Genomic DNA, 24445 nt, shown 5'->3' with positions numbered 1-24445 from the left:
TATATTTTACCCACCCAGTATATTTTAGGTCTGTTTTTTACATATACTCATTCTCTCTCCATGTTTGATGAGTGTGTACATAATTTCTGGTTTGCTGTAAGCTACGCTATTTGCTCTGATTTACACAAGTCTGATGTTTTATGTAACTGTGCGGGGTTTTCTGAAAATTTACTGAGAGCTCCGCCGTCAAATAAAGGGGTAGTACGTGAATGAGAGGAAGATTCCACCTTACCCTGATATATACAGTATCATAAACTTCATGTATTCACATGAACAACTAATTTATCCAGAAAATAAAATGCTAATGTTACATATTAAAAACAAATGCAAAGACCAGTTGAAGCGCTGTTGGGTGCAAAATGGCCGTCATCCACACTATGCTTTGTTCTCTCCATCACCCTGTTTTTTTAAGAATTTTTCAATAAAAATAGAATTTTAAAGAGACCTTTCTCATTCTGTTCCTCATGTAACCATTAAATTGCTCTCTCGAGATTATGCAGCAGATGTAATCTTTAAATGTCATTGCTGCTATCAGATGTATATACATTTCACAACTTAATTTAGTAAAGAAAAGTTTAATTTTGCACTACTGTCTCTCTCAGTCATCTCTACTACCATCGGGTCCTGGCCTGCCATGTCAAGTGACAGCATGTGGTCTGCCGTGGAGAATGCTGAAGGTAGCATTGCACAAATCCAGCCAGGAGGTCCCTTCTTCTGTAGTATCTGGGGTCACAGAAGCGACCCTCGGCCAGAGTGTCTGCTCGCATTACAACTACATTACGCAATGCCTGAAATATTACCTGGCATTGATGAGGTACTGAGCAAGGCTGATGTTAGCTGGGCTTCCCGTGATAGTGATCTGGCGCTCCGCTGACCCCTCCATGGCGCTGGCTATTTTGATTTGTGCTCCAGACATCTGTCGAATTTCATTGATTTTGGTCCCTTGGCGTCCGATGATGCAGCCTATTAGCTGAAAAATTAGAAAAGCTGCAACATATCCAGGCATGAAAGAGTACGGGAACAAAAGTTGTCATAACTCATTTCATTACAAGGATTGTACTAGTGCATTCAGTACAATACACAATATACAATAAGTAATAAGGACAAATCTAGGTTGATGCAAATACTGAAACCATCAATTATTCTCAATTGTGTTCTTTTTTTATAATTTGAATTTGGTAACATGGAGAAAGATTAATGTTTATATCCATGTCACAGATAATATTTTGTAAATGGTCAGATATGACAGCATCAATTGGCTCATAATAACCTCCTGCTAATGATGTCCTGCAAAACCGAGGAAAGTTTCAGAATGTTCCCTCAGAAGACTTTCACTCGAAGCTATTTGGAGATGCATCATGTTGGCTAACCGTAAAAAACAAATGGCACTGAGCCCTCGAGTCATCTGTCCAATTGGCACATATTGGTGAAGTCCCATTTGTTTGGTTACGTAGGAATTATTTTGAGTCAATTACTCTGAAAATCATGTAAAAGAAGAACGTCAGCAATAAGGTGTCATACTTACATCATTTGGTATGGTGAGTTCATGAGTACTTGCCTGGGAACTGGCATCCATACCTAATACGTGAAGAAATGGTGTTAGAGTAAAGTCATCATTTCCAAATATCCCGACTACATTTGTAGCTCACCTTTCTCCTTTTCCTTGCTATCTCCTACTTCAGAGCAAAATTTCAACTTTTGGCTCTTGTCATTTGTAAAATTTGCTCATATTTTCCAACATTTTGCCCACTTAATTTGCAAGAAAAGTAGCCAAATTCCAAGCCAATACCAAGAATGCTCTTATTTTCCCAAGTACTTACCTGAACTGTACATGAGTGTTTGTAGATAGTTGAGTTCTATTTATTTAATTTTTAATCAGTACCTGTCACTTGCTGTAAGTGTGTGTTTTTTTCACCTGGTGTAAAAGTCACCATTCTGTTAAATCTGGCATGATTTTTTTGTTTCTGTGCCTCTCACAGGAATTCCTGAGATTGTAACCCTTATTCTCTTTATATAAATGTAGTCTTTCTAGCCTACTGAGCATGGTCCTCAGAAACCGAGGAAAGATTCCCATAGTGAAGCGGTGAGGACCATGTCGACTTGGTTAAAAATACTAGGTTTACATAGAGAGGAGAGAGGCCATATATCAGGAATGGAGAAGTGCAAGAATAAAAGAAAAACAATGATTCAGAGAAGAAGCAGCAAATTTTACATCAAGTAGAAAAAAGAAATAACATATTGAACCACTGAAAGTGTAGCATTCATGTCTTTTCCTGTGAAGAATGAAATTGAAAATAAATAACTAATTGTACTGGAAGAATTTCTATGTCAGAAAGGTCTTCTGTGTCAGAAAGTTTGCAGACTAATAGTTCTTTAAAATGCACCCCTTTAGGTCTCTGTGACTATCAACTCCACTTGACAAGTAAAGGGTCTTCAGGAGCACACAGTTCTCCAGCCTTCTGACTTCGTTGTTGCTGGAGTGCGAGCAGATGATGAGTGTGGACCAGAGTCTTTGGGTTTTACAGGACTGATATTCGTGGCTCTGGGTTAGGAACTACCAGGCAGGAGGAAGTGAGAAACACTGTCAGACTTCTTTTGCACAGCTCAACATATCATGGGGAAAGTGAGCAGTGATTTACTGCTCCAGAAGTTGATGGATGGGGAGGATCTTGGGACTTTGCAGGACTGATAACAGCAGCTCTGGGTCAGGAGCTGACAGGCAGGAGGAGGTGAGCAACACTGTCAGACTTTAGTATGGAAATTAATGGCCTGGAGAGAGGTGACTGGGATCTCAGGAGTTAACTGTAAAATCCAAGCATTTATATGTATTTACTGCATATGCTCAGCTATCTTCAGGTGGTCCATCATCCTTGGGAATGGGCTATCAACAATGTACAGTGCCTTGCGAAATTATTCGGCCCCCTGGAACTTTTCGACCTTTTCCCACATATCATGCTTCAAACATAAAGATACCAAATGTAAATTTTTGGTGATGAATCAACAAGAGGGACACAATTGTGAAGTTGAATGAAATGTATTGGTTATTTTAAATTTTTGTGGAAATACAAAAACTGAAAAGTGGGGCGTGCAATATTATTCGGCCCCTTTAACTTAATACTTTGTTGTGCCACCTTTTCCTGCGATTACAGCTGCAAGTCGCTGGGAGTATGTCTCTATCAGTTTTGTACATCGAGAGACTGAAATTCTTGCCCATTCTTCCTTGGCAAATAGCTCAAGCTCAGTGAGGTTGGATGGAGATCATTTGTGAACAGCAGTTTTCAGCTCTTTCCACAGATTCTCAATTGGATTCTGGTCTGGACTTTGACTTGGCCATTCTAACACCTGGATACGTTTTTTCGTGAACCATTCCATTGTAAATTTTGCTTTATGTTTGGGATCATTGTCTTGTTGGAAGGCAAATCTCAGTCACAGTCTCAGGTCTTTTGCAGACTCCAACAGGTTTTCTTCAAGAATGGTCCTTTATTTGGCTCCATCCATCTTCCCATCAATGTTAGCCATCTTCCCTGTCCCTGCTGAAGAAAAGCAGGCCCAAACCATAATGCTGCCACCACCATGTTTAACAGTGGGGATGGTATGTTCAGGGTGATGAGCTGTGTTGCCTTTATGCCAAACATATCGTTTGGCATTGTTGCCAAATAGTTCGATTTTGGTTTCATCTGACCAGAGCACCTTCTTCCACATGTTTGGTGTGCCTCCCAGGTGGCTTGTTGCAAACTTTAAACAACACTTTTTATGGATATCTTTGAGAAATGGCTTTCTTCTTGCTACTCTTCCATAAAGGCCAGATTTGTGCAGGGTACGACTGATTGTTGTACTATGGACAGACTGTCCCACCTCAGCTGTAGATCTCTGCAGTTCATCCAGAGTTATCATGGGCCTCTTGGCTGCATCTCTGATCAGTCTTCTCCTTGTTTGAGATGAAAGTTTAGAGGGACGGCCGGGTCTTGGTAGATTTGCAGTGGTATGATACTCCTTCCATTTCAATATGATCGCTTGCACAGTGCTCCTTGAGATGTTTAAAGTTTTGGAAATCATTTGGTATCCAAATCCGGCTTTAAACTTCTCCACAACAGTATCACGGACCTGCCTGTTGTGTTCCTTGGTCTTCATGATGCTCTCTGTGCTTCAAACAGAACCCTGAGACTATCACAGAGGAGGTGCATTTATACGGAGACTTGATTACACAAGGGTGGATTGTATTTATCATCCTTATTCATTTAGGACAACATTTGATCATTCAGATATCCACAATGAACTTCTGGAGTGAGTTTGCTGCACTGAAAGTAAAGGGGCCGAATAATATTGCACGCCCCACTTTTCAGTTTTTGTATTTCCAAAAAAAATAAAATAACCAATAACTTTCGTTCAACTTCACAATTGTGTCCCACTTGTTGTTGATTCTTCACCAAAAATTTACATTTGGTATCTTTATGTTTGAAGCATGATATGTGGGAAAAGGTTGAAAATTTCCAGGGGTCAGAATACTTTTGCAAGGCACTGTAAGATAAAAGCTCCCTGCAGGGGAATGACAAGCTTAAGACAAGGCAATGACTTGAGGCAAGTTAATTACAAACCTGCTTATTTTCATGCTTACTAATATTATATAACAATCTTGTATGTATGTGTGTATACACACACACACATATATATATATATATATATATATATATACAGTCATGGACAAAAGGGTTGGCACCCTGGAAATTGTTCCGGAAAATGAAGTATTTCTCCTAGAAAATTGTTGCAATTACACTAGTTTTGCTATATACAGTACAGGTACAGTATATGCACAGAAAAAAAGGGCAAATTGGACATAATTTCACACAAAACCCCAACTTTCAGCCATGACTGTGTATGTATGTACAGTGGGTACTGAAAGTATTCAGACCCCTTTAAATTTTTCACTCTTTGTTTCATTTCAGCCAATTGCTAAATTCAAAAAAAGTTCCTTTTTTTGTTCTCATTAAGTACACTCTGTGCCCCATCGTGACTAAAAAAACAGAAATGTAGAATTTTTTTTCAGGCAGTTTTGGTTTTTGGCAGGTGAGCACTGTTAATCAAAAGTGCTTGAAGCCACCAAAATGCTAATTGAGGGGTCATAACGGTGCATTGTGCCACGCCAATGGTCACACAGAAAACCCTTATTTGCATTTAAACTAAAAGTAATTTTCACAGGCACTGTCCAATGTATGGCGCTAGTATTACTAGTAATACTGGTAGTTTATTATGCGTTTTAGGGTGACAGACTCCTCTTAACCTATTTTCTAGTATATTTTGTATGTGATTATTAGGGTGTGTATGAAACTAGAATATTTTACTTTCTGCATTATTATTTTCTGATGATTCAATGCAACAATACAGTGGGGAAAAAAGTATTTAGCCAGCCACCAATTGTGCAAGTTCTCCCACTTAGAAAGATGAGAGAAGCCTGTAATTGACATCATAGGTAGACCACAACTATGAGAGTCAAAATGAGAAAACAAATCCAGAAAATCACATTGTCTGATTTGGCAAGATTTATTTTTCAAATTATGGAAGAAAATAAGTATGTGGTCATTAATAAAAGTTCATCTCAGTATTTTGTTATATATCCTTTGTTGGCAATGACAGAGGTCACATGTTTTCTGTAAGTTTTCACAAGGTTGGCACACTGTTGGTGGTATGTTGGCCCATTCCTTCATGCAGATCTCCTTTAGAGTAGTGATGTTTTGGGCCTGTCGCTGGGCAACACGGACTTTCAACTCCCTCTATTGGTTTTCTATGAGGTTGAGATCTGGAGACTGGCTAGGCCACTCCAGGACCTTCATATGCTTTTTATGAAGCCACTCCTTCGTTGCCCTGGAGGTGTGCTTGGGATATTAATCATGCTGAAAGACCCATCCATGATTCATCTTCAATGCCCTTGCTGATGGAAGGAGGTTTGCACTCAAAATCTCACGGTACATGGCCCCATTAATTTTTTCATGTACACGGATCAGTCATCCTGGTCCCTTTGCAGAGAAATAGCCCCAAAGCATGATGTTGCCACCCCCATGCTTCACAGTATGTATGGTGTTCTTGGGATGCAACTCAGCATTCTGTCTCCTCCAAACACGACGAGTTTTGTTTCTACTTTGTTTTCATCAGACCATTTCACATTCTCCAAATACTCTTCTGGATAATCCAAATGCTCTCTAGTAAACTTCAGACGGGCCCGGACATGTACTGGCTTAAGCACGGGAACACGTCTGGCACTGCAGGATCTGAGTCCCTGGTGGCGTAGTGTGTTATTGATGGTAGCCTTTGTTACGGTGGTCCCAGCTTTATGCAGGTCATTCACTAGGTCCCCCCGTGTGGTTCTGGGATTTTTGCTCACTGTTCTTGTGATAATTTTGACCCCATGGGTTGAGATCTTGCGTGGAGCCCCAGATCGAAGGAGATTATCAGTGGTCTTGTATGTCTTCTATTTTCTTATTATTACTCCCACAGTTGATTTCATCACACCAAGCTGCTTGCCTATTGCAGATTCAGTCTTCCCAGCCTGGTGCAGGGCTACAATTTTGTTTCTGGTGTCCTTCGACAGCTCTTTGGTCTTCACCATAGTGGAGTTTGACTGTTTGAGGTTGTGGACAGGTGTCTTTTATACTGATAACAAGTTCAAACAGGTGTCATTACTAGAGGTAATGAGTGGAGGACAGAGGAGCCTCTTACAGAAGAAGTTACAGGTCTGTGAGAGCCAGAAATCTTGCATGTTTTTTAGGTGACCAAATAATTATTTTCCACCATAATTTGCAAAATAAATCTTGCCAAATCAGACAAGGTGATTAAGGTGATTTTCTGGATTTGTTTTCTCATTTTGACTCTCATAGTTTTGGTCTACCTATGATGTCAATTACAGGCCTCTCTTATCTTTTTAAGTGGGAGAACTTGCACAATTAGCGACTGACTAAATACTTTTTTCCCCACTGTATATTGGACTCATTCAGCAAATGCTAAATACTGATTTTTTGCTGATTGAGTCAAATTCCTAACATCTTAGGGTATCTTCTCACAATCAGGAAATTTCGACTGCAAATCCTTATGTGCTGGCAGGAATAACGCTGCATAAAATATGCTCGTTTTTGTTCCTTTTTTTTCCCATGCTTTTTTGTTGCAGATTTTTCCTAACTCATTAGTAGTAGTGAAATCTGCAGCAAAAAACGCTGAATGAATAGATGCTCTGCAGATTTACATCTGAAATGAAAAAATAGGCAACATGTGCATGAGACTTTAGGAATCTCATTCACTTTGCTGGCACTAGGAAATCTTTATGGTTTTGTGACAAAACTGAGCAAAAAAAATGAAACAAAAATGCAAAGTGTGATTTGCCTTAATTTCACAATTTATTTCTGACTTCCCCAAGGGTTTTACATCATTTTCTATCCAAGTAAAATAACGGGGCGATTCTCACGTGAAACATAATCGGTTGCAAAAAGCACAATAGGTCACTCCCAATAACCAGAGACCGTCTCTATACACTGCCATTCCTATTCTCTAGTGATCACGTTTTGTCCAGTCGCTTCCAAGCTGTGTTTCTGCTGAAAAATACCACTAACAAGTAATTAGATTTCACAACTGGTATATCCACAGTAGGACAGATCTGAGTCAGATTCTGCAGGAACATGATCATGACTGTTTTGAATTGGAGAGAAAAAAAATATTTATGGAAAAAAACAATGAAGTGAAGTTGAATTGTTGGAATATTTTACTGTGAAATGGTCAGACTATTTAATAAAAACTTAAAGAAGTCTCATTACTTGCCATTGATATGTTTTTTAACTGGTTTCATGCTGCAGTTCTGAATTTGGGGTTGCTTTTCTGTTCCTTTGCCTCTCTGATCCTGAGATATGGCCCTCTCTTCTCTATACAGTATATCAATCCAGTCTTTTTTAGACAAGTGGGTGTAGTCCTTAACTCTAAATGGAAGTCTTACGCTGTGTGCACACGATGCAGATTTGCAGCGGTTCCGCAGCGGATTTTACCGCGCAGAAACGTTGCATATCCGCATTGTGATGTACAGTAGCCTTAAAATCAATGTAAAAAAAAAAACGCTGTGCAGACGCTGCGGACCGCATGAAAAATGGAAGAAATCTGCAGGAAAAATGCAGGTCATTTGACCTACGGATTTCTTCCATTCTGCGCGGAAAAATCCGCAGGGCCAAAAAGTACGTCTGCACTCAGCCTAAGGCCTATTTTTCATGCGGTTTTCATGCGGTTTTTGTGCGGTTTTCCATCGTGGTTTTCCCCCTGCGGATTTGGTGACAGGGGAGATGGAAAACCACACAAAAGAAGTAACATGCTGCGGATTTTGTACCGCGGGAAAACCGCGCGGAAAAATCCGCAGCGTCTGCACAGCGTTTTTTTTTTTTACATTGATTTTAAGGCTACTGTACATCACAATGCGGATATGCAACGTTTCTGCGCGGTAAAATCCGCTGCGGAACCGTTGTAAATCTGCATCGTGTGCACACAGCCTTAACGCCCAGTTGGCTATAAAAAAAAAAAAAAAAACAGATTTATATCCAGGGAAGATGGACCATATCTCAGGAATAGAAAAAGCACCAGACCAGAATTAAATAATGCCATAATTCTTGAGAACAGCGGCATTTAGACCAGATTAAAATATTATATTTTATGGCAAATGACATGGCCTCTTTACAGAGTAACAGCCATTGAATTTTTTATTTAATAAATCAATAGTACATATGAAAATAAGAAACTTTGTAATATATCTTACCAGAGAGATGTGCTTCTGTCATCTCCAGGACTGATCTTTCATTCTGTGTTCATGGATAAAACGTGTAAGGCTAGTTTCACACTAGCGTTACTGGACGCAGCGCACGACCGCCGCTAAGCTCCGCCCCAGCTGCGCCCCCTCTGGTCAGCTCCTCCTCTGATCGCATGACACTGCATGCAATCAGCGTCCCCTATATTTAGCGTTGGGTACACTGGTGGTGCACTGGCACACTTTTGCCAGCGCATACGCCCTTTTGGCGCTGTGCTGAAGTGCGCTAAACGCACTGTGTTGCATTTTTGTGCGCTCGGCGCAGCACCAAAAGGGCGGATGCGCCGGCAAAAGTGTGCCAACGCACGAACAGTGTACCCAACGCTAAATGTAGGGGACGCTGATCACATGCAGCGTCATGCGATCAGAGGAGGAGCTGACCGAGGGGGTGTGGCCGGGGGCGGAGCTTAGTGGTGGCCCTGCGCTGCGCCCAGTAACGCTAGTGTGAAACTAGCCTAAAATCTGTATTCAGTGAAAACAGACTTTCACATTACTGAGATAGGAGATGACAGTTCATGCTTTTAAAATTCTATCGAGATGGTAGAAGGAAGGAACTAGAAGCACATTGTAACAACCCTGCTGGCATCGCTGCATGGCCTCCCATTCCCCACTCATCAACTTGCTCACTGCTCCAAGCCATGCTGTGATTTCTGTTTACTACCTGTTCCTTGCCTTGTCGCCTGTCTGCTGTGTTCATGTTTCCTGACTGTGTGTATAGTGGGGGGGCAGCGCCTGAACTCTGCTTCTTATGGAGTCAGGGTGCCTGTGCAATGTCTCTACTCAGTTAGTTTCTTGCTGCTGAGTTAGTCAGGCCCTGTCCTATGTCTTGCCTTCTGTGGAAGCTTTGTGCCTAATCTCTGTGTCTTGGTACATTGCCTAGTACTTCTCTGACTGCCCTCCAGGAGGCAGAATATCCTGGTATCTGTCTTGTCTCAGCTTTGTCTTGCACCTGTCTTGCCGCCTCCAGGAGGCAGTATTTCCTGGTCCCTGTGCCATTACTCCTTGTCGTGTCTTGGTCTAAGCCTAGCTTTGTATCTGTGTATACTTTGGTCCCTGTACCTTGTCTCGTACTGTTTCCATGTCTGAACCCTGTCCTACCTCTGTCTGTCAGCCTCCTTGTCTGTGGTTCCTTTCCCTGCTGTGTCTTTCCCTGTGTCCTCCCTGTCTGTACTCCGCCTACTCTGCACTGCTGCGGCTCCGTCTACTCCACACTCCTGCGGCTCCGCCTACTCCGCACTCCTGCCTGTATCTGTATCTGCACTTCCTGTGTGAACCGGTCCAACCCTGTTCTGTCATACATCACTCCAGCCTGCCCTGTTTCTCAAGCCGTACCCACCTGCCCTGTGTCTCAGACCGTGCCCGCTGCCCTGTGTCTCAGGCCATTCCCGCCTACCCTGTGTCTCAGGCCATGCCCGCCTGCCCTGTGTCTCAGGCCGTGCCCACCAGCCCTGTGTCTCAGTCCATGCCCGCCTACCCTGTGTCTCAGTCTGTGCCCACCTGCTCTGTGTCTCAGTCCATGCCAGCCTGCTCTGTATCTCGTCTGTGCTAGCCTTCTCTGTCTCGCCCGTGCCTGCCTGCCCTGTGTTTCCAAGCCGTGTCTGCCTGCCAGTGTATCACGCTGTGCCTGCTTGCCCTGTGTCTCAGCCGTACCTGCTTGCCCTGTGTCTCAGCCGTGCCTGCTTGCCCTGTGTCTCAGCCTGCCTGTCACTCGCACCTAACCAGGTGTCCTGTCCCTGAGTGGGATCAGCAGTCACGGCCAGACACCACCCTGGAATGGCACCTGGCAGCTGCCCGCTGCACAAACCTGACCTCACCATTGGAGGCTCCAGAGAAGACCAAGACAGCTGTCTTAGTCATGCCCCTTCCAGGGTAGTCTGGTCTGTGGCACAGTGGTGCCAGAACCCCCCGGCTCGCGCCAATCAGCCAAGGTGCGAGAGTGACACAGATTCATTCAGATATTCTGCAGCAAGTTCTCCTGTGTAAAGGCTCACCAGATGAGGTAGACCTGCTAAGCAGAAGAATTAAAAAGGTTGTTCCAGCTTCTTAAAATTTCTTGCTTTATTAGGTTAAAATCAAAATGACAGCATATCGGCTTTCTCCCCGCAGCAAGCAGAAGTGCTGGGAGGCACTGAATCAGCTACGCGTTTCGATCCAAGCTGTGAAAAAGATCCTGCTTGGATCAAAACGCATAGCTGATTCAGTGCCTCCCAGCACTTCTGCTTGCTGCGGGGAGAACGCCGTCATGCTGTCATTTTGATTTTAACCTAATAAAGCAAGAAATTTTAAGAAGCTGGAACGACCTTTTTTTTTTTCTTCTGCCTTCATCCACACATCGTTGGGTCCAGATGAGATTCCGTGCTCCGGCTGTGGTTGGTGAGCTGGCCGGGGCTTCTTATAGCCCATTCTCTTTATATTTGGACCTGCTAAGCCTCTGGTCCGGGTAGGCACACTAGCCCCAGGCTTTGGGGCAGCTTCCAGAGGATGCCATGGGGACTAAGAATAACTTTAAACTCAGTTAAAGATGGACAGATGGAGAGGAACCCATCAGGGATGGATGCAAATTGAAACACAATAGTACAGATAATGGTGCACACCCAACAAGGAACACTAGAGTCTCAATCCAACGGGTGTGGTTGTCAATGGGCCTTAGATAGGTCTAGGGAGATGATGTTCTTGATCAACACTGTACAACCTGCAAAACCCGACGTGGAGCACAACAGAGGGCAGTGGACCCTAAAGAAGGGAGCAGACCCTGGGATACCCAGGACCGGTGTGTAACATCCTGGAAGGACAGTTACAGTTCTCCATAGAACTTTATGAGCACCAACTATCATCTCCTATCTCAGTAATGGGAAAAATTGTATTTACTAAATACACATTTTACCTGTGAATTTAGAAATTTTGAAATGGCTGATCAGTTCATGAGGACAAAGAAAGAGATTTCTCTAGTAATATATATTATAAAGTTTCTTATATTCATGTGTACTATTAATAAATATATAAAAAATAAAAATGACGGCTACTCTTTAAGTGTATATAGGATTCTTAGGATGGATCATTATTAAATCTGTGATTGATACGAGAATGATATGTAAAATGTGTCTCCACCACCTTCCAACTCTTTATATTTGGTCCACAATCTTCTAGTGTACTCCTAATTTTGTTAAGATGCATATTTTACATAAAGGTCATCCACCCAATTAACTTTCGGTCAAATAGTGGAGACTCCTACAATATTAAATAGATCTACTTCTGATATGAATGTGTTACCTGCTGACTGGCCCATCAAGTTTTGAGCTTCTTCAGAGGAATGTAAGGGCAGCTTTTCTCCTAAGGAGAAAGAAGAGATATATTGAACGTTCTTGCCCTTGAGGATATTAATCTTTTGCATCATCTAAAAAAGCTCATAAATTGATGAGAAAATGGAATAAATCCGGCATTACTTCTAAATACAGATGACTATGTCTACCAAAGAACCACCAGAAGTTATCTAACACCCAACCACTTATTATAGAGTGCAAGCTGATGGAGTTATCAGAACATTACTATGCACAGTGTATTAAAAAAAAAGAAATTAGTGCATAAAAAAACAATAAATGAACAAAAAAATGAAATGCCTGAGACGTGAGAAGAGAAAAGAAGGAAGACTCTAGAACGGGAAAGTTGGGTACGTACCAGGGAAAGCAGGGGTGGTCTGTCCGAGGGGAGTAAAGGGGGTTTGCTGCATGGCCAACTGGTGGAGCTTGGTCAACTGCTGAGGGGTAGGAGGGACATTAGAACTAAGAAGGTTATTGTTAGAGAGTACAAGAAGTCACAGGCACAAGAAAACAGAGTCAAATAATAAAAGAAAACAAATCACCAGGTTGCCATGGGACATACACACACAATGTAGAGAAGAAAAGAGCTTGGTCCAAAATGACAATAAGCATGTGACCTGACAAGTCCCCCCTTAATGGGGTTGTCCAGTGAAAGCAAGTTAACACCTATCCATAAAATAGGTGATAACTTACATTGGTGAGGATCGAAGGGACAATTTTTACCCCATTGCGGTACCTTTATCCTAGTTACAAAATTAAGCAGCAGGTGAGATGCCCGACTGCCGCTCTATTTGTCTTCTTTTGAGCTGCCGGAAAACGTCAAGCATAAAGCTAAGCAGCCCCATAGAGAACGAGTAGAGCACAAATCACATATGGGTGCTGCTGCTCCATTTTAATGGGGACAAAATGACCTAGTTCTACCATTTGGTGTGGGTCCCATAGCTCAAACCCCCACCGATCAACAAGTTATCACCTACCCAATGGATAGCACATAGCTTGCTTTCACCGGATAACTCCTTTAAAACTTTGATGAAATTAACAAATATTTCTGTGATGGAGCATATATTTTTTATGTTCCCATAATGGGGCATAATTTTATGCTCATTTGTGTTGCATTTATTTATTTTTGTCAGTTAAGAAGCGTAAACCTGATGGAGCCAAGTCCTCTTTCCATTGTGACGCACGTTCCATGGCAGCCCATCGAGTAACAAATACAGAGCTCCCATCTCAGACATATTAATATTATCAGCTAATATTAATTATCAGCAACATCAGCATGCTGGGGAAGAAAGTGTAAGGAAGAGGAGGGTGATAGAAAATGAGAGATGAGAACTCACATCAGGGTGGGGGATTGCGTACTGTCCTTGGATAGAATAGGCCTGAAACAGAAGGGGAAATAAAATCAGAGAGGTATATAGATATGGAAATATAGTCATAGCCAAAGAGTAGAAGACCATGGATGAGTCCTACATGACCCAGGGACCTACAACGAAACATTTCACATCTATTTCCTAATGTAGAATCATGCATGCTTTCCATTCTCAGAAAACACAAGAATAAGGCAATAAGAGGATGACAAATGTTATCAGTAGGACTGACAATCCCATGCACAATATGTGCGGCTTAGTATGTCCACAACGTGGCTAAAAGTTGCCACTTATTGCAGTCATTAAGGGATTCCATGCTGTTGTGCAACAAATAGTCAAACGCCAGTGGAAAGAAATGTATGCTCAAAATGAACGCAACCTTTCCAGTGACGATCAAACAGAGGCAACAAAGGGATACTTAATGGTGGTAGGATGTCTATAGTACTTAGGTGAGATTACAGTGTAGAACCGTATAGAAGTAATAATCCTGCGACCAAGAAGCCGGACCTGAGTGATAATATGTGGACAGATACATGGAGAACAAAAGAGCTCTTTTGTTCTCCCTTTCCACTGATGAGAAAAGAAAGTTGAACAACTCCCTCAAAAGGGGCAAAAGTTGTCATGTTTGTGGAGTAACAAAAGTCCTAAATGAAAAGATTTTCCATCAAGCTGAATGGGACAATATTAAACATTTTAATTTATTTACATAAGTTAATTCTTGATTTATATACATATAAAAGATGAAAGAAAATATGATCTTGATGAAAGGAGGTAAAACTGAGTGCGCGCTAATTATTCTCATGCCAGGGAGTATAGTGACATCTAGTGTTTACTATAGTGTATTGCCGTTTTCTGATCTGTCAGAAAAGTGACAAAATATTGAGTTTGCGGTATCTATAAACGGATTGTGCCATCAAACACTGACGTACTGCTTAAAACAATTTTTTATGTTTTGTATTTAAGAAAAAAATAATATAAAATATATATGTAATATATATATATGTATATGTATGTAAGAAAAAAATAATATAAAATATATATGTATATATAATATATATTTAAATATTTCATATATATATATGAGTGTGTATGTGTGTGTCTGCGTGTATTTTTCTGTTATTTTACATATAATATGTATGAAAAAATCTTACAATTTCCAGGCTGGCCACTAGAGTAATTCTAGACTCACACTTCCTGTTCTATTAGGTAATTCACATGTGCATTAGCAGCAATAAGGTGACTCAGATCCTATCTTTTGTACTGAAGCATCTAATGAGTGAGTGCAATGGTCATTGTGAAAGGAGGGAGAGCAGGATCAGCTGTGACCTCGTTTATCGTGATTGGCGGATGGTGTCTTATCAGCTTTGTATAGGAAGTATCACCTGTCATTGTAATCCTACCTGTGATGATAATGAGACTTCTGAAAAGTCTCCAGTAAACTACAGATAGTATAAGTCCAACATACCCCCATTAATCAGTATGAAAATTACAAGGTTTCAATTTTGTTTAATACAGACTGAACTATGAAAAACAATTAATGTAAAAAAAAAATATAAAAGAAAATACATTTAACACAAAAAATGATTTAAACAATAGGCTGCTTTTTATTATATATTTCATTTTGGTTCTATAGGATTAATGTTTGTTCATTTTCATCCAAACTATTGTATATTACTTTTTTTAAGACAAATCCTTGATACCCACTAATAAATTTGTCATTCCTCTTTTTTTTCCCTATGGGAAAATGTTGCTACTATGTAAATGACTAGTAATAAATAATTCATGCATAAATGTTTGAACCATCATTAAAATAAAGTCTGTGCTAGATTCGATTCTTTCTGCTTGACACTTTGCTCATGAGTTGAACTGTTCTAAACATAGTTACAATTTAGATGTCATTAAGATAACAAAACTATTAGGATTAGTCCCTTTAGTTCCCTAATTATGTTGCATGCAACCATGACACTGAATTTACCCAACCAACCATTCATGCAGAGGATGAGGGATCATTAACTTTAAGTCACACTGTCAGACCATATTGGCAAAATACGGTATACTGTATAAAGCCCCATGCACATGGGAAAGTCAAAATTGATAGGGATCAATCCAATATCTTACTGGAATCATTCTCTTTCAGAAGCAAAGTTTTACGTTCTAGACATCACATTAAACTGATTTTTCTGCCGCCTGCATTATAAAGACTGCAGAGTCTTAGAGCTAATGATCCACTCTTGATGAGTGATAACTTGAAGGACGAGAAAACATGCAAGAAAATTTTAGTAAACTAACGGGCAGAGGCTGGTGCTGCAGCAATAGGCTGAGGTTGGCAGTGGAGGCGCCCAGCGGATCCGCTCTTACCTGACCACCTGCAAAAATGACAGGGGCGGAGGCGGGTTTTGGACGGTAAGGGATGGTGGCACCTTTCGGTGGGGACTAGGAAAAGGGATAGGAGAGGGAGAGATAATATTAGAGTACCCCCCCTCACCAAAAACAACAATAGCCACTTGGTAAAAAAATTATTTTAGGATCATAAAACTACAGATCCTAAAATAATTAGTGATGAGCAAACGTGCTTGAATAAGATATTTATCCGAGCATGCTCAGGTGCTAACCAAGTGTCTTCGGCGTGCTCGAAAAATATGTTAGAGTCCACGCGGTTGCATGTCTCATGGCTGTTCGACAGTCACAACATATGCATGGATTGTCTGTTTGTTAGGCAATCCCTGCTATCGACCAGCCGCGAGACATGCAGCCGCGAGGACTTGAACATATTATTCGAGCACGCCGAAAATTCTCAGTTAGCACCCGAGCATGGAGGATAACACCTTATCCAAGCACGTCCGCTCATTACTAAAAATAATACAAAGTGTATAAATAGGTAACACTGTTTATATCCATCTGAAATTAAAGGGCTGGTCGGTGGGGAAGTCGAGTGTCGACCCATTACCAATTTTATATGATCCTACGATTACTTTTTCTAAGGATAGGCCAACAACATAAAAGTCCAGTCTTGTCCTTTAACTACCACTTTAGGATTGATTGGTCGAGCATTGATACATTTTTTGGAAAAGAAACCTCAACTTGTTTCATGAATTGTATTATCACTCATGATATACGTGTCCTATATTGCTTCCGTGAATGTAGCCACCATATGAGCTGCTTGATTTGCTTTGGAGTCCAGAGGCTCATAATAACACGCAAGTGTCCCTTCGAGTTCTGCCTCTGGATGCATTTGGACACTAGTTTGGTCCTTGTAATCTTTTATAACCGAAACAACAACAAATCTTAAGAATAAAGAAAATTATTCGTACAGGAGTGTTAGGATGTTAAGCATGTTTTACATCAACTGGAGAGACTTGTAAGAGCCTTTACACTTGGTAACTGAGTAGAACATTTCTGTTTTTATGACCATGTCAGTTCCACATTTTCTAACAACACTGTTCAGAGAGGAGATTATGGCATAAAACCCCTAAAGATGTGTAAATTATGGAAATTATTTATGGGGAAGACAAATAATTGCAGATTATCTGAGCGTCTAATGCACTTCTGTGCAGATGCTTTTTCTTTAGGAATACAGTCTGTGATTGACTTACTAAACTTTACAATGTAAAGTCTTTTTACATGAAACATTGATATTTCAACTGAAGATAAAACTGAATGTTGTCACAAAGTTTTCCCAAAGGCCGTGATAGAAAACTATGCAGTAATCTATTACTTGTGGTCCAGATCAATACACTGCTGTTATTCACCTGCAGGTTCTGCTTGGCTTACGTTAGACTGTGACTACACTATCAGCGCCATAGGGAGCACTGTCCTTTGGGATGATAAATCTACATAGAATTAGTTTAGTATCTTTCTTATAAGGCTGGTGCTGAACATATGTGGATTGGTGTTGTATACATTACCGCTACGCCGACACACTGTACCTCCAACATCACTACACAAATCTGCTTCACGCATTGGATAATAGCATCAGGGGTCCCCGAAATTGTTACCGCACGCTCTGTGGAGTTAGGCAGCATGTCCCCAGCCACCTGCACCTGAGCTCCTGTAGACTGCACAGAAAAAGAGAATAAATTTCAACATAAGACTGGTTGGATCACTTTCCTTCATTGACCCTTCTGCCTTCATGATCATGATATAGCATTGTCATCCCAATTGTCACAGTTTCATAACTGACAGTTGCCTAGGGATGCTCTGATTGACAGCTCAGCTGTCCTATGGAATCTGGAGTGTGCTGGACTTTTAGTTTTGTGAGTGACAGTCCAGTCATCTTATCTGATCCTGGGGCATGCTGGGCTGTCAGCATTTTGATTGACAGCCCTGCTGCTCTATCTGGTTTAATCTGTGGACATTTCCTCAAGTGCCTCCCATCTGTAATCATTTGCAAGGTATTTAGCTGGCTAGCTGTTCATAGTCAGAGTCAGTTGTAGCTTTGCCTAAGCTGGATGTGATTGCTTAGCCCTGTGTCTCTTTCCTCTGACCCTGATGCCGGACTTTGGTTTTGTTGTGACTTCTCTTGTGGATTCACCCTTCTGCTTTTGATTTTCTCTGGCTTCAGGTATCTGACCCCAGACGTGGCCTCTGAATATCCATTTGTTGTACTCCCTAGTTTTGATGTACCCTCTTGGCATTTGACCCTGGACTGTTTCCTGACCATGCCTTAACTTACCCCTTTGTACTATGAGCCCTCCTGGTATCTGACCTCAGACTTCCTGACTACCCTATCTCACAGCTTTCCAGTGAGTAGTGACTCAGTGTCACACCAATGTCATTATAAATACTTTAAAGGTGACCTGACACCGAGTCAAAAGTGGCTTCTATTTGCTTTTGTTTTGTTCCTGCTTCTTGGTTTGTTTGTTTTTAAATCCCCATTTAGTTTGGGAGACAAGGATCTTTTTAGTTAGTGCTGCTTTTTATGGTCTTTACCAAAGGGGCATTGGTCAAAGTATTCTGTGAGGCGTTTCTTTTGACTTCTCTGCATTACTGCCTTGCGAGCACCTCTCCCTTGAAAAAGACCATAAAAATTAGCATTGAATAAAAAGGCTCATATCTGTGGAATTGTATGGTGGATTTAAAAAAAAAAGTTGACAAGTAGGAGGAGTAAGATAACAATAAAAACTGGCCATTTTTCACCCGGTGACAGCTCCTCTTTACACAATTAATTAATAGTTTAGAAAAGCAAATAATACAATAACTATCCTAAAATGAGACATGATGAAGTCGCTCAGCATTCCCACTGCACATACGGTACCTCTCTAATTTCTTTGATCTTGGAACCACCTTTTCCAATCAGAGATCCGCACTGACTTGCCGGAACTACAAGTCTTAAAGTGACAGGAGGTTTGCTCGTTGCAGTACTGTTACTCATGGAATTTATGATGTCCTAAAAAGAAATAAAACATCTAAAACTGTAGAGATCTAAATAACCAGAATACATAACTTCTTGTTCATGAATATATTGTTGATAATTCATTAAAAAATAAGAGTTAATTTTATATTTAGCTCTATGTGCTCCCCTCAATGTTACCCTCTTAAACCTATTCCCCAGACTGACGTTTGGAGCTCCACTATTGTAGTCCGCAACCAATCCACATTGGATCTAAATCCAGGAAAACAATAAACCATTTTTCAGTTAGGGGAGAAGTAAAAGCTTATAATAGTGATGTAAAACTCTTACCTCTTCAAACTTATAAGCGATCATAGCGAACGCCTTGAAAATAGCATCAGTTGGTCCAGTGATGGTGACAATCCTTTCAGGGCAATTCCCTTCTGAAATGTTAATCCGTGCTCCACTCTAAGTTATAAGAATTTATTTTTTAATAACAGCATCAAAAACTATGGAATCTAAAAAGTGTTTGTGTTTAGGATCGCTCAACAATGAACCTCAAACATTGGACTGGATGTCGGTGTCTACAAGCAATCAATACGGAGAATTATCCAAGACTGGTAACGAGAAGATCGTCCTTCTTTCCACTAAGCTCGATATTATCCAGGACAGTATCTTCGAGAGAACTTATCAAATAGAGAAAAAAATGCAATCCGGCATTATGGAAAAGGGTAAAAATTTTATATTGTACTAGCTGAAGAGCCCGGCGCTGCCCGGGCATAGTAACTAACTACGGTTAGTTCAAACAAATTATAATGATTATATCTATATATATAAAGCTGAGTGTAGAGCCCCGCCCACTCTACATAGCCACATTCACTATAATATCCCACATTATCCCGTCAGCCAGAGCTACCGGACTACTACCCCTAATATCCCACATCATCCTGTCAGCCAGAGCCACCGGACTACTACCCCTAATATCCCACATCATCCCGTCAGCCAGAGCTACCGGACTACTACCCCTAATATCCCACATCATCCTGTCAGCCAGAGCCACCGGACTACTACCCCTAATATCCCACATCATCCCGTCAGCCAGAGCCACCGGACTACTACCCCTAATATCCCACATCATCCCATCAGCCAGAGCCACCGGACTACTACCCCTAATATCCCACATCATCCAGTCAGCCAGAGCCACCGGACTACTACCCCTAATATCCCACATCATCCCATCAGCCAGAGCCACCGGACTACTACCCCTAATATCCCACATCATCCCGTCAGCCAGAGCCACCGGACTACTACCCCTAATATCCCACATCATCCCATCAGCCAGAGCCACCGGACTACTACCCCTAATATCCCACATCATCCCATCAGCCAGAGCCACTGGACCACTATCACTAATATCCCACATCATCCCGTCAGCCTGGAGTCAGAACCAGAGCGCTGAGTGGAACAGTCCTAACTTCGATACTGGGGATCCCTGAGAGGTCTGACATCAGAACCAGAGCGCTGAGTGGATTTGCTCTGACTTCCATACCAATGATCCCTTTAATAGATGCCTGAGGTGAGAATCAGAGCGCTGAGGGATTTAACCCAACTTCCATACCGGAGATCGCTTTAAGAGAGGCCTGGGGTCAGTACCAAAGCGCAGAGTGGATTTTCCCTCACTTCCGTACCAAGGATCCCTTTAAGAGGGGACTTGGGTCAGAACCAGAGCGCTGAGTGGATTTGCCCTAACTTCCATACCGGGGATCCCTTTAAGAGAGCCTGGGGTCAGTACCAGAGCATTTGAAGGCAATTGCCCTGACTTCCATACCGGGGATCCCTTTAAGAGAGGCCTTGGGTCAGAATTAAAGCGCTGGATGGATTTGCCCTGACTTCCATACCGTAGGTCCCTTTAAGAAAGGCCTGGGGTCAGTACCAAAGCGCTGGATGGATTTGCTCTGACTTCCATACCAATGATCCCTTTAAGAGGGAAGAGGGGATTCATTTCTGTCATGTGCTCTCTGCTCCTTTCAGGGGGGCAGACAATGGCTGGGAGCTTATGTTCAAAGGGATGCTATATTTCTCCCACCATGTCAGTGTCTGCTGAGGTGTTGTCAAGTGGGAAAACTGTTGGTCATAGCAACCAATCACAGCTCAGCTACTTTTAACCAGCTCTGGTAAAATGAGAGATGCTTAGTGATTGTTTGCAAGGAAAACAGCAGCTTCTTTCTGGTGAAATGAAAGATGCTTTGTGATTGGCTGGTGACACACACACATTCATTTTTATATATAGAGATAGCCATCTAAAAAAATTAATAAAAACCAAAAAGAAATTAAAGAAAACATACCAATGGTATTCCTATGCATTTCGGACTCTTAAGAGTCATTAATCCACTGATTCTAAGGATTAATCCTCTGACTAAGGACTCTTAGGAGCCCGAAAGGCGTAGGATGCAAGATGTATGTTTTTTGATTTTATGAATTTTTATTGAGATGATTACTCAAAAAAGACAAAGGTTTTATCAGAGGATTATTAAAGACCCTTAGGAGTACAAGACACGTACGGCTGCCATGTGTGTGCTTTTTCATTCCCTCTTTGGTTCTCATGAAGGACTTGAAGTAGTCCAAAATGCGTAAGGCTGCAATGTGTGCTTTTTCATTTCCTATTTGTTTTTTATGAATTTTTATTGAGATGGTTATTCAATAAAGATAACGTTTTTACCTTTTCCCATTGTGCCAGATTGCAACTTGTTTTTCTCTTTCTAAGGGTGCATTCACATATATCCATTGCATCAGACTCAATTTTTGGACCTTGATGCAATTCATCTGGATAACATGTGATGCAAAAAAGCATTAGTTACTATTAGGCATTTTCACCATTAATTTCCAGACAACATGACACAAGACACTGTGATCTGGCCTTCAGGCTCACCTGGCAACAGGTTGGAACGATCCCCTTGCAAATAAAGGGATCAATCCCCCAATCAGTTTACTTCTAGCGTTTTTGTTAAATGCCGACAGAGAAGCTTGTATACTTTACAGCTGATTGAAAGAGCACATTTCTAATACAAACATTTCTCTAGAATCCGTATTGGGAAAGACTAAGGGCCCCGTCACACATAGCAACTCACCAGCGATCCCGACAACGACATCACCTTGTCAGGATCGCTGGTGAGTCGCTACTTGATCACTGGTGAGCTGCCAAACAGGCAGCTTCACCAGCGATCAGGACCAGCGACATGCGGGTAACAAGCGACGCACGTCGCTTAGTTACCCGCAGTGTATCTTAGTTACCAGCGCGCTGATGCAGGGAGCTGGTAACCAAGGTACACATCGGGTTTCTAAGGGGCATGCGTCACTTAGAAACCCGATGTGTACCTTGGTTACCAGCTCCCTGCATCAGCGCGCTGGTAACTAAGGTACACATCGGGTTTCTAGGCACTGCGCACCCATTAGTAGCCCGATGTGTGCCTTGGTTACCATCTCCTGCTTGCTGGTCGCTGGTCTCACCCCTGTCACACGCAGCGATGCGTGCTGACCAGCAACCCCAAAAATATCCAGACCTTTCAACAGCGATCAGCGATACCCGGCAGGCAGGCCGGTCACTGATCGCTGTCACACACAACAATCTCGCTGGTGAGATCGCTGTTGCGTCACACAACTTATGACTCAGCAGCGATCTCGCTAGCGAGATCGCTATGTGTGACGGGGGCTTAACCCCTATAATGTAAGTAAATCCTAAAAGGTTTCTTATTTTCATCTGAAAAGCTTCTCATTTGCTATATTTCTTTTATCTCATTTATATCGAGATACTGAACATCCTCCTTCTTAATCGCTAAAACACTCAACACTTACATATTATACAACATCAAATTCCAATGTTATGAACAAGGCTCCTCTGGTGCTGCACATATCTGCTGGAATGCTCTTTCCTCTGCAGTTCTGCTTGCTTGGCTCTTTAATTAATCCTATAGACTTCAATTGACAGGACACTTCTCTGTTGGCTTTTAGGCAGAGTACGGAAGGCTTGTAATGGTAACCGGGGTCACAGGTCCGATGCTCCACTAATTATGTAGTAAGAAGGCCGTGGACTCCTAGCTCACAGTACATAACAAAACACTGTGTCCTATAACTAGTCAATGGTAGGTTTACAGTAATTAATAACATTTATAATAATTAGTTCAAAATAAATATGAAAAGTCCTGTCAGAGCTTCATGTTGCTCTAGGAAACGGCAACACGAACTGAGTGAGCGGGACAGAATTAAAGGCAAATTGAAAAATGTTTCTTTTTCCAAATTGTTATCTTCATATTTTGACCAATTCCAATTTGGCAAAATACAGGCATGTTCCATAAAAGAGAAAATAGAAAATGAGACCCTGAAGTAGATCAGAATGCTGATCTGAGCAGAGGGATCGTTGTACACTTTGCTCCTCATCCTTTGGAGCATTTCTATGTAAGACAGAACAGATGTCCTCACATTTTTTTGACTGGCTCCAGGCAGATTTCAATATGTAAATTACTGCAGATAGATGCATTTGCTTTTTGCATTCATTTGCATTAAAGATTTATTTTATCGACTTTAATTAAAATATAGAAAAAAAATCTGAATAGAGAATTCTGTGCTCAGTGACGACAAAACCCAAAGAATGTGTCAGAAATATTTGCATGATCTATTTCCAGCCAGGCAAAAAAAAAAAAATTAGTAACACTTTACTGATGCCCAAACAGTTCTAGGGTTTCCAGCAGGTCTCTTTGTCCTGTACTGCCTTCTTGACCCAGAAATGTAACTGCTTCAGCTAATTACCGTACTGCCCATCACAGATCAATGCTGAAGGCAGACACTAGTTGCAGACATGTTGGCACCTCTCCAAGTCAGAGATTTCATTGTCGGGGCAAGAAGTGGAGACCGGTGGGACACCCAGGAAGAATCAGAACCAGTACACCTAGGATTGGCGGAACCGAGATTTTCTGATACCACTTACCTCTTCCCTCATTTTTTTTACAGTTTCTCCTTTCTAAAGAAAACAAAAATAAAATCTTATTACCAGTTTTATAAGTGTTCAATCTTACACATGGTGATCAGTCTTGGAAGGAAAGTATTTGCTTTTCATCAAGGACTTTCAAAATCATATACATTTTGTATTATGTAGGGTAAACCCAAGTACAAAAAACTGACTCCTAATGAAGTTCAGACTTTTACTTTGTAGAACCTTTTTTCTTCAGTGTGGATCTGCAGCATTTTACTATTATTTTTTACATTACTATAATATGGAATATATCAATGTGCTACAATAGGATCGGAATTTTTTTAACTAAATAGTCAATTTCACCACCTGAACTAAAATCCCAATAAGTTGTTAATCGAAGCAGACCATTAAAAGGAACCTGTCTCACCAGGAAAAACGCTATTAACCTGCAGATATGGGGTTAATCTGCAGGTAATAGTATTACTAACCTGCCTGGCGCCTGCACTTAGCCGAACGCTGCAGGGAGAAAATGAACTTTGTTCCCCATACAGTGTTCCTCTGGTTTCAGTCACGGGGGCGACACCGGCATGGGTTCAGTCATCACTGAATATGCAGAGCGGCAGCTGTAACTGCACCCCTGGC

At 41.5% G+C, this 24445-nt stretch overlaps 1 protein-coding gene across 1 annotated transcript in view; it reads right to left on the bottom strand.

The window, feature by feature from the left end:
- Nucleotides 1-796: 796 nt before the first annotated feature.
- The window catches only part of PCBP3 (poly(rC) binding protein 3), a 33256-nt gene continuing 9607 nt past the window's right edge, over nucleotides 797-24445 (bottom strand). Inside the window, exons 3-12 of the mRNA XM_073577515.1 lie at nucleotides 23819-23851; nucleotides 19189-19305; nucleotides 18763-18894; nucleotides 17435-17563; nucleotides 15798-15941; nucleotides 13479-13520; nucleotides 12500-12578; nucleotides 12095-12154; nucleotides 1526-1578; nucleotides 797-970 (exon numbers count right to left, since the gene is read on the bottom strand). Of these exons, the coding sequence (XP_073433616.1) occupies nucleotides 797-970; nucleotides 1526-1578; nucleotides 12095-12154; nucleotides 12500-12578; nucleotides 13479-13520; nucleotides 15798-15941; nucleotides 17435-17563; nucleotides 18763-18894; nucleotides 19189-19305; nucleotides 23819-23851 (963 nt within the window). The remainder of the gene's footprint in view (nucleotides 971-1525; nucleotides 1579-12094; nucleotides 12155-12499; nucleotides 12579-13478; nucleotides 13521-15797; nucleotides 15942-17434; nucleotides 17564-18762; nucleotides 18895-19188; nucleotides 19306-23818; nucleotides 23852-24445) is intronic.

The sequence above is a fragment of the Dendrobates tinctorius genome, unplaced genomic scaffold (assembly GCF_039654945.1).
Source record: "Dendrobates tinctorius isolate UK_male_01 unplaced genomic scaffold, ASM3965494v1 ptg000056l, whole genome shotgun sequence".
Lineage (NCBI taxonomy): Eukaryota > Metazoa > Chordata > Amphibia > Anura > Dendrobatidae > Dendrobates > Dendrobates tinctorius.
This window is presented reverse-complemented; position numbering and strand designations above follow the sequence as displayed.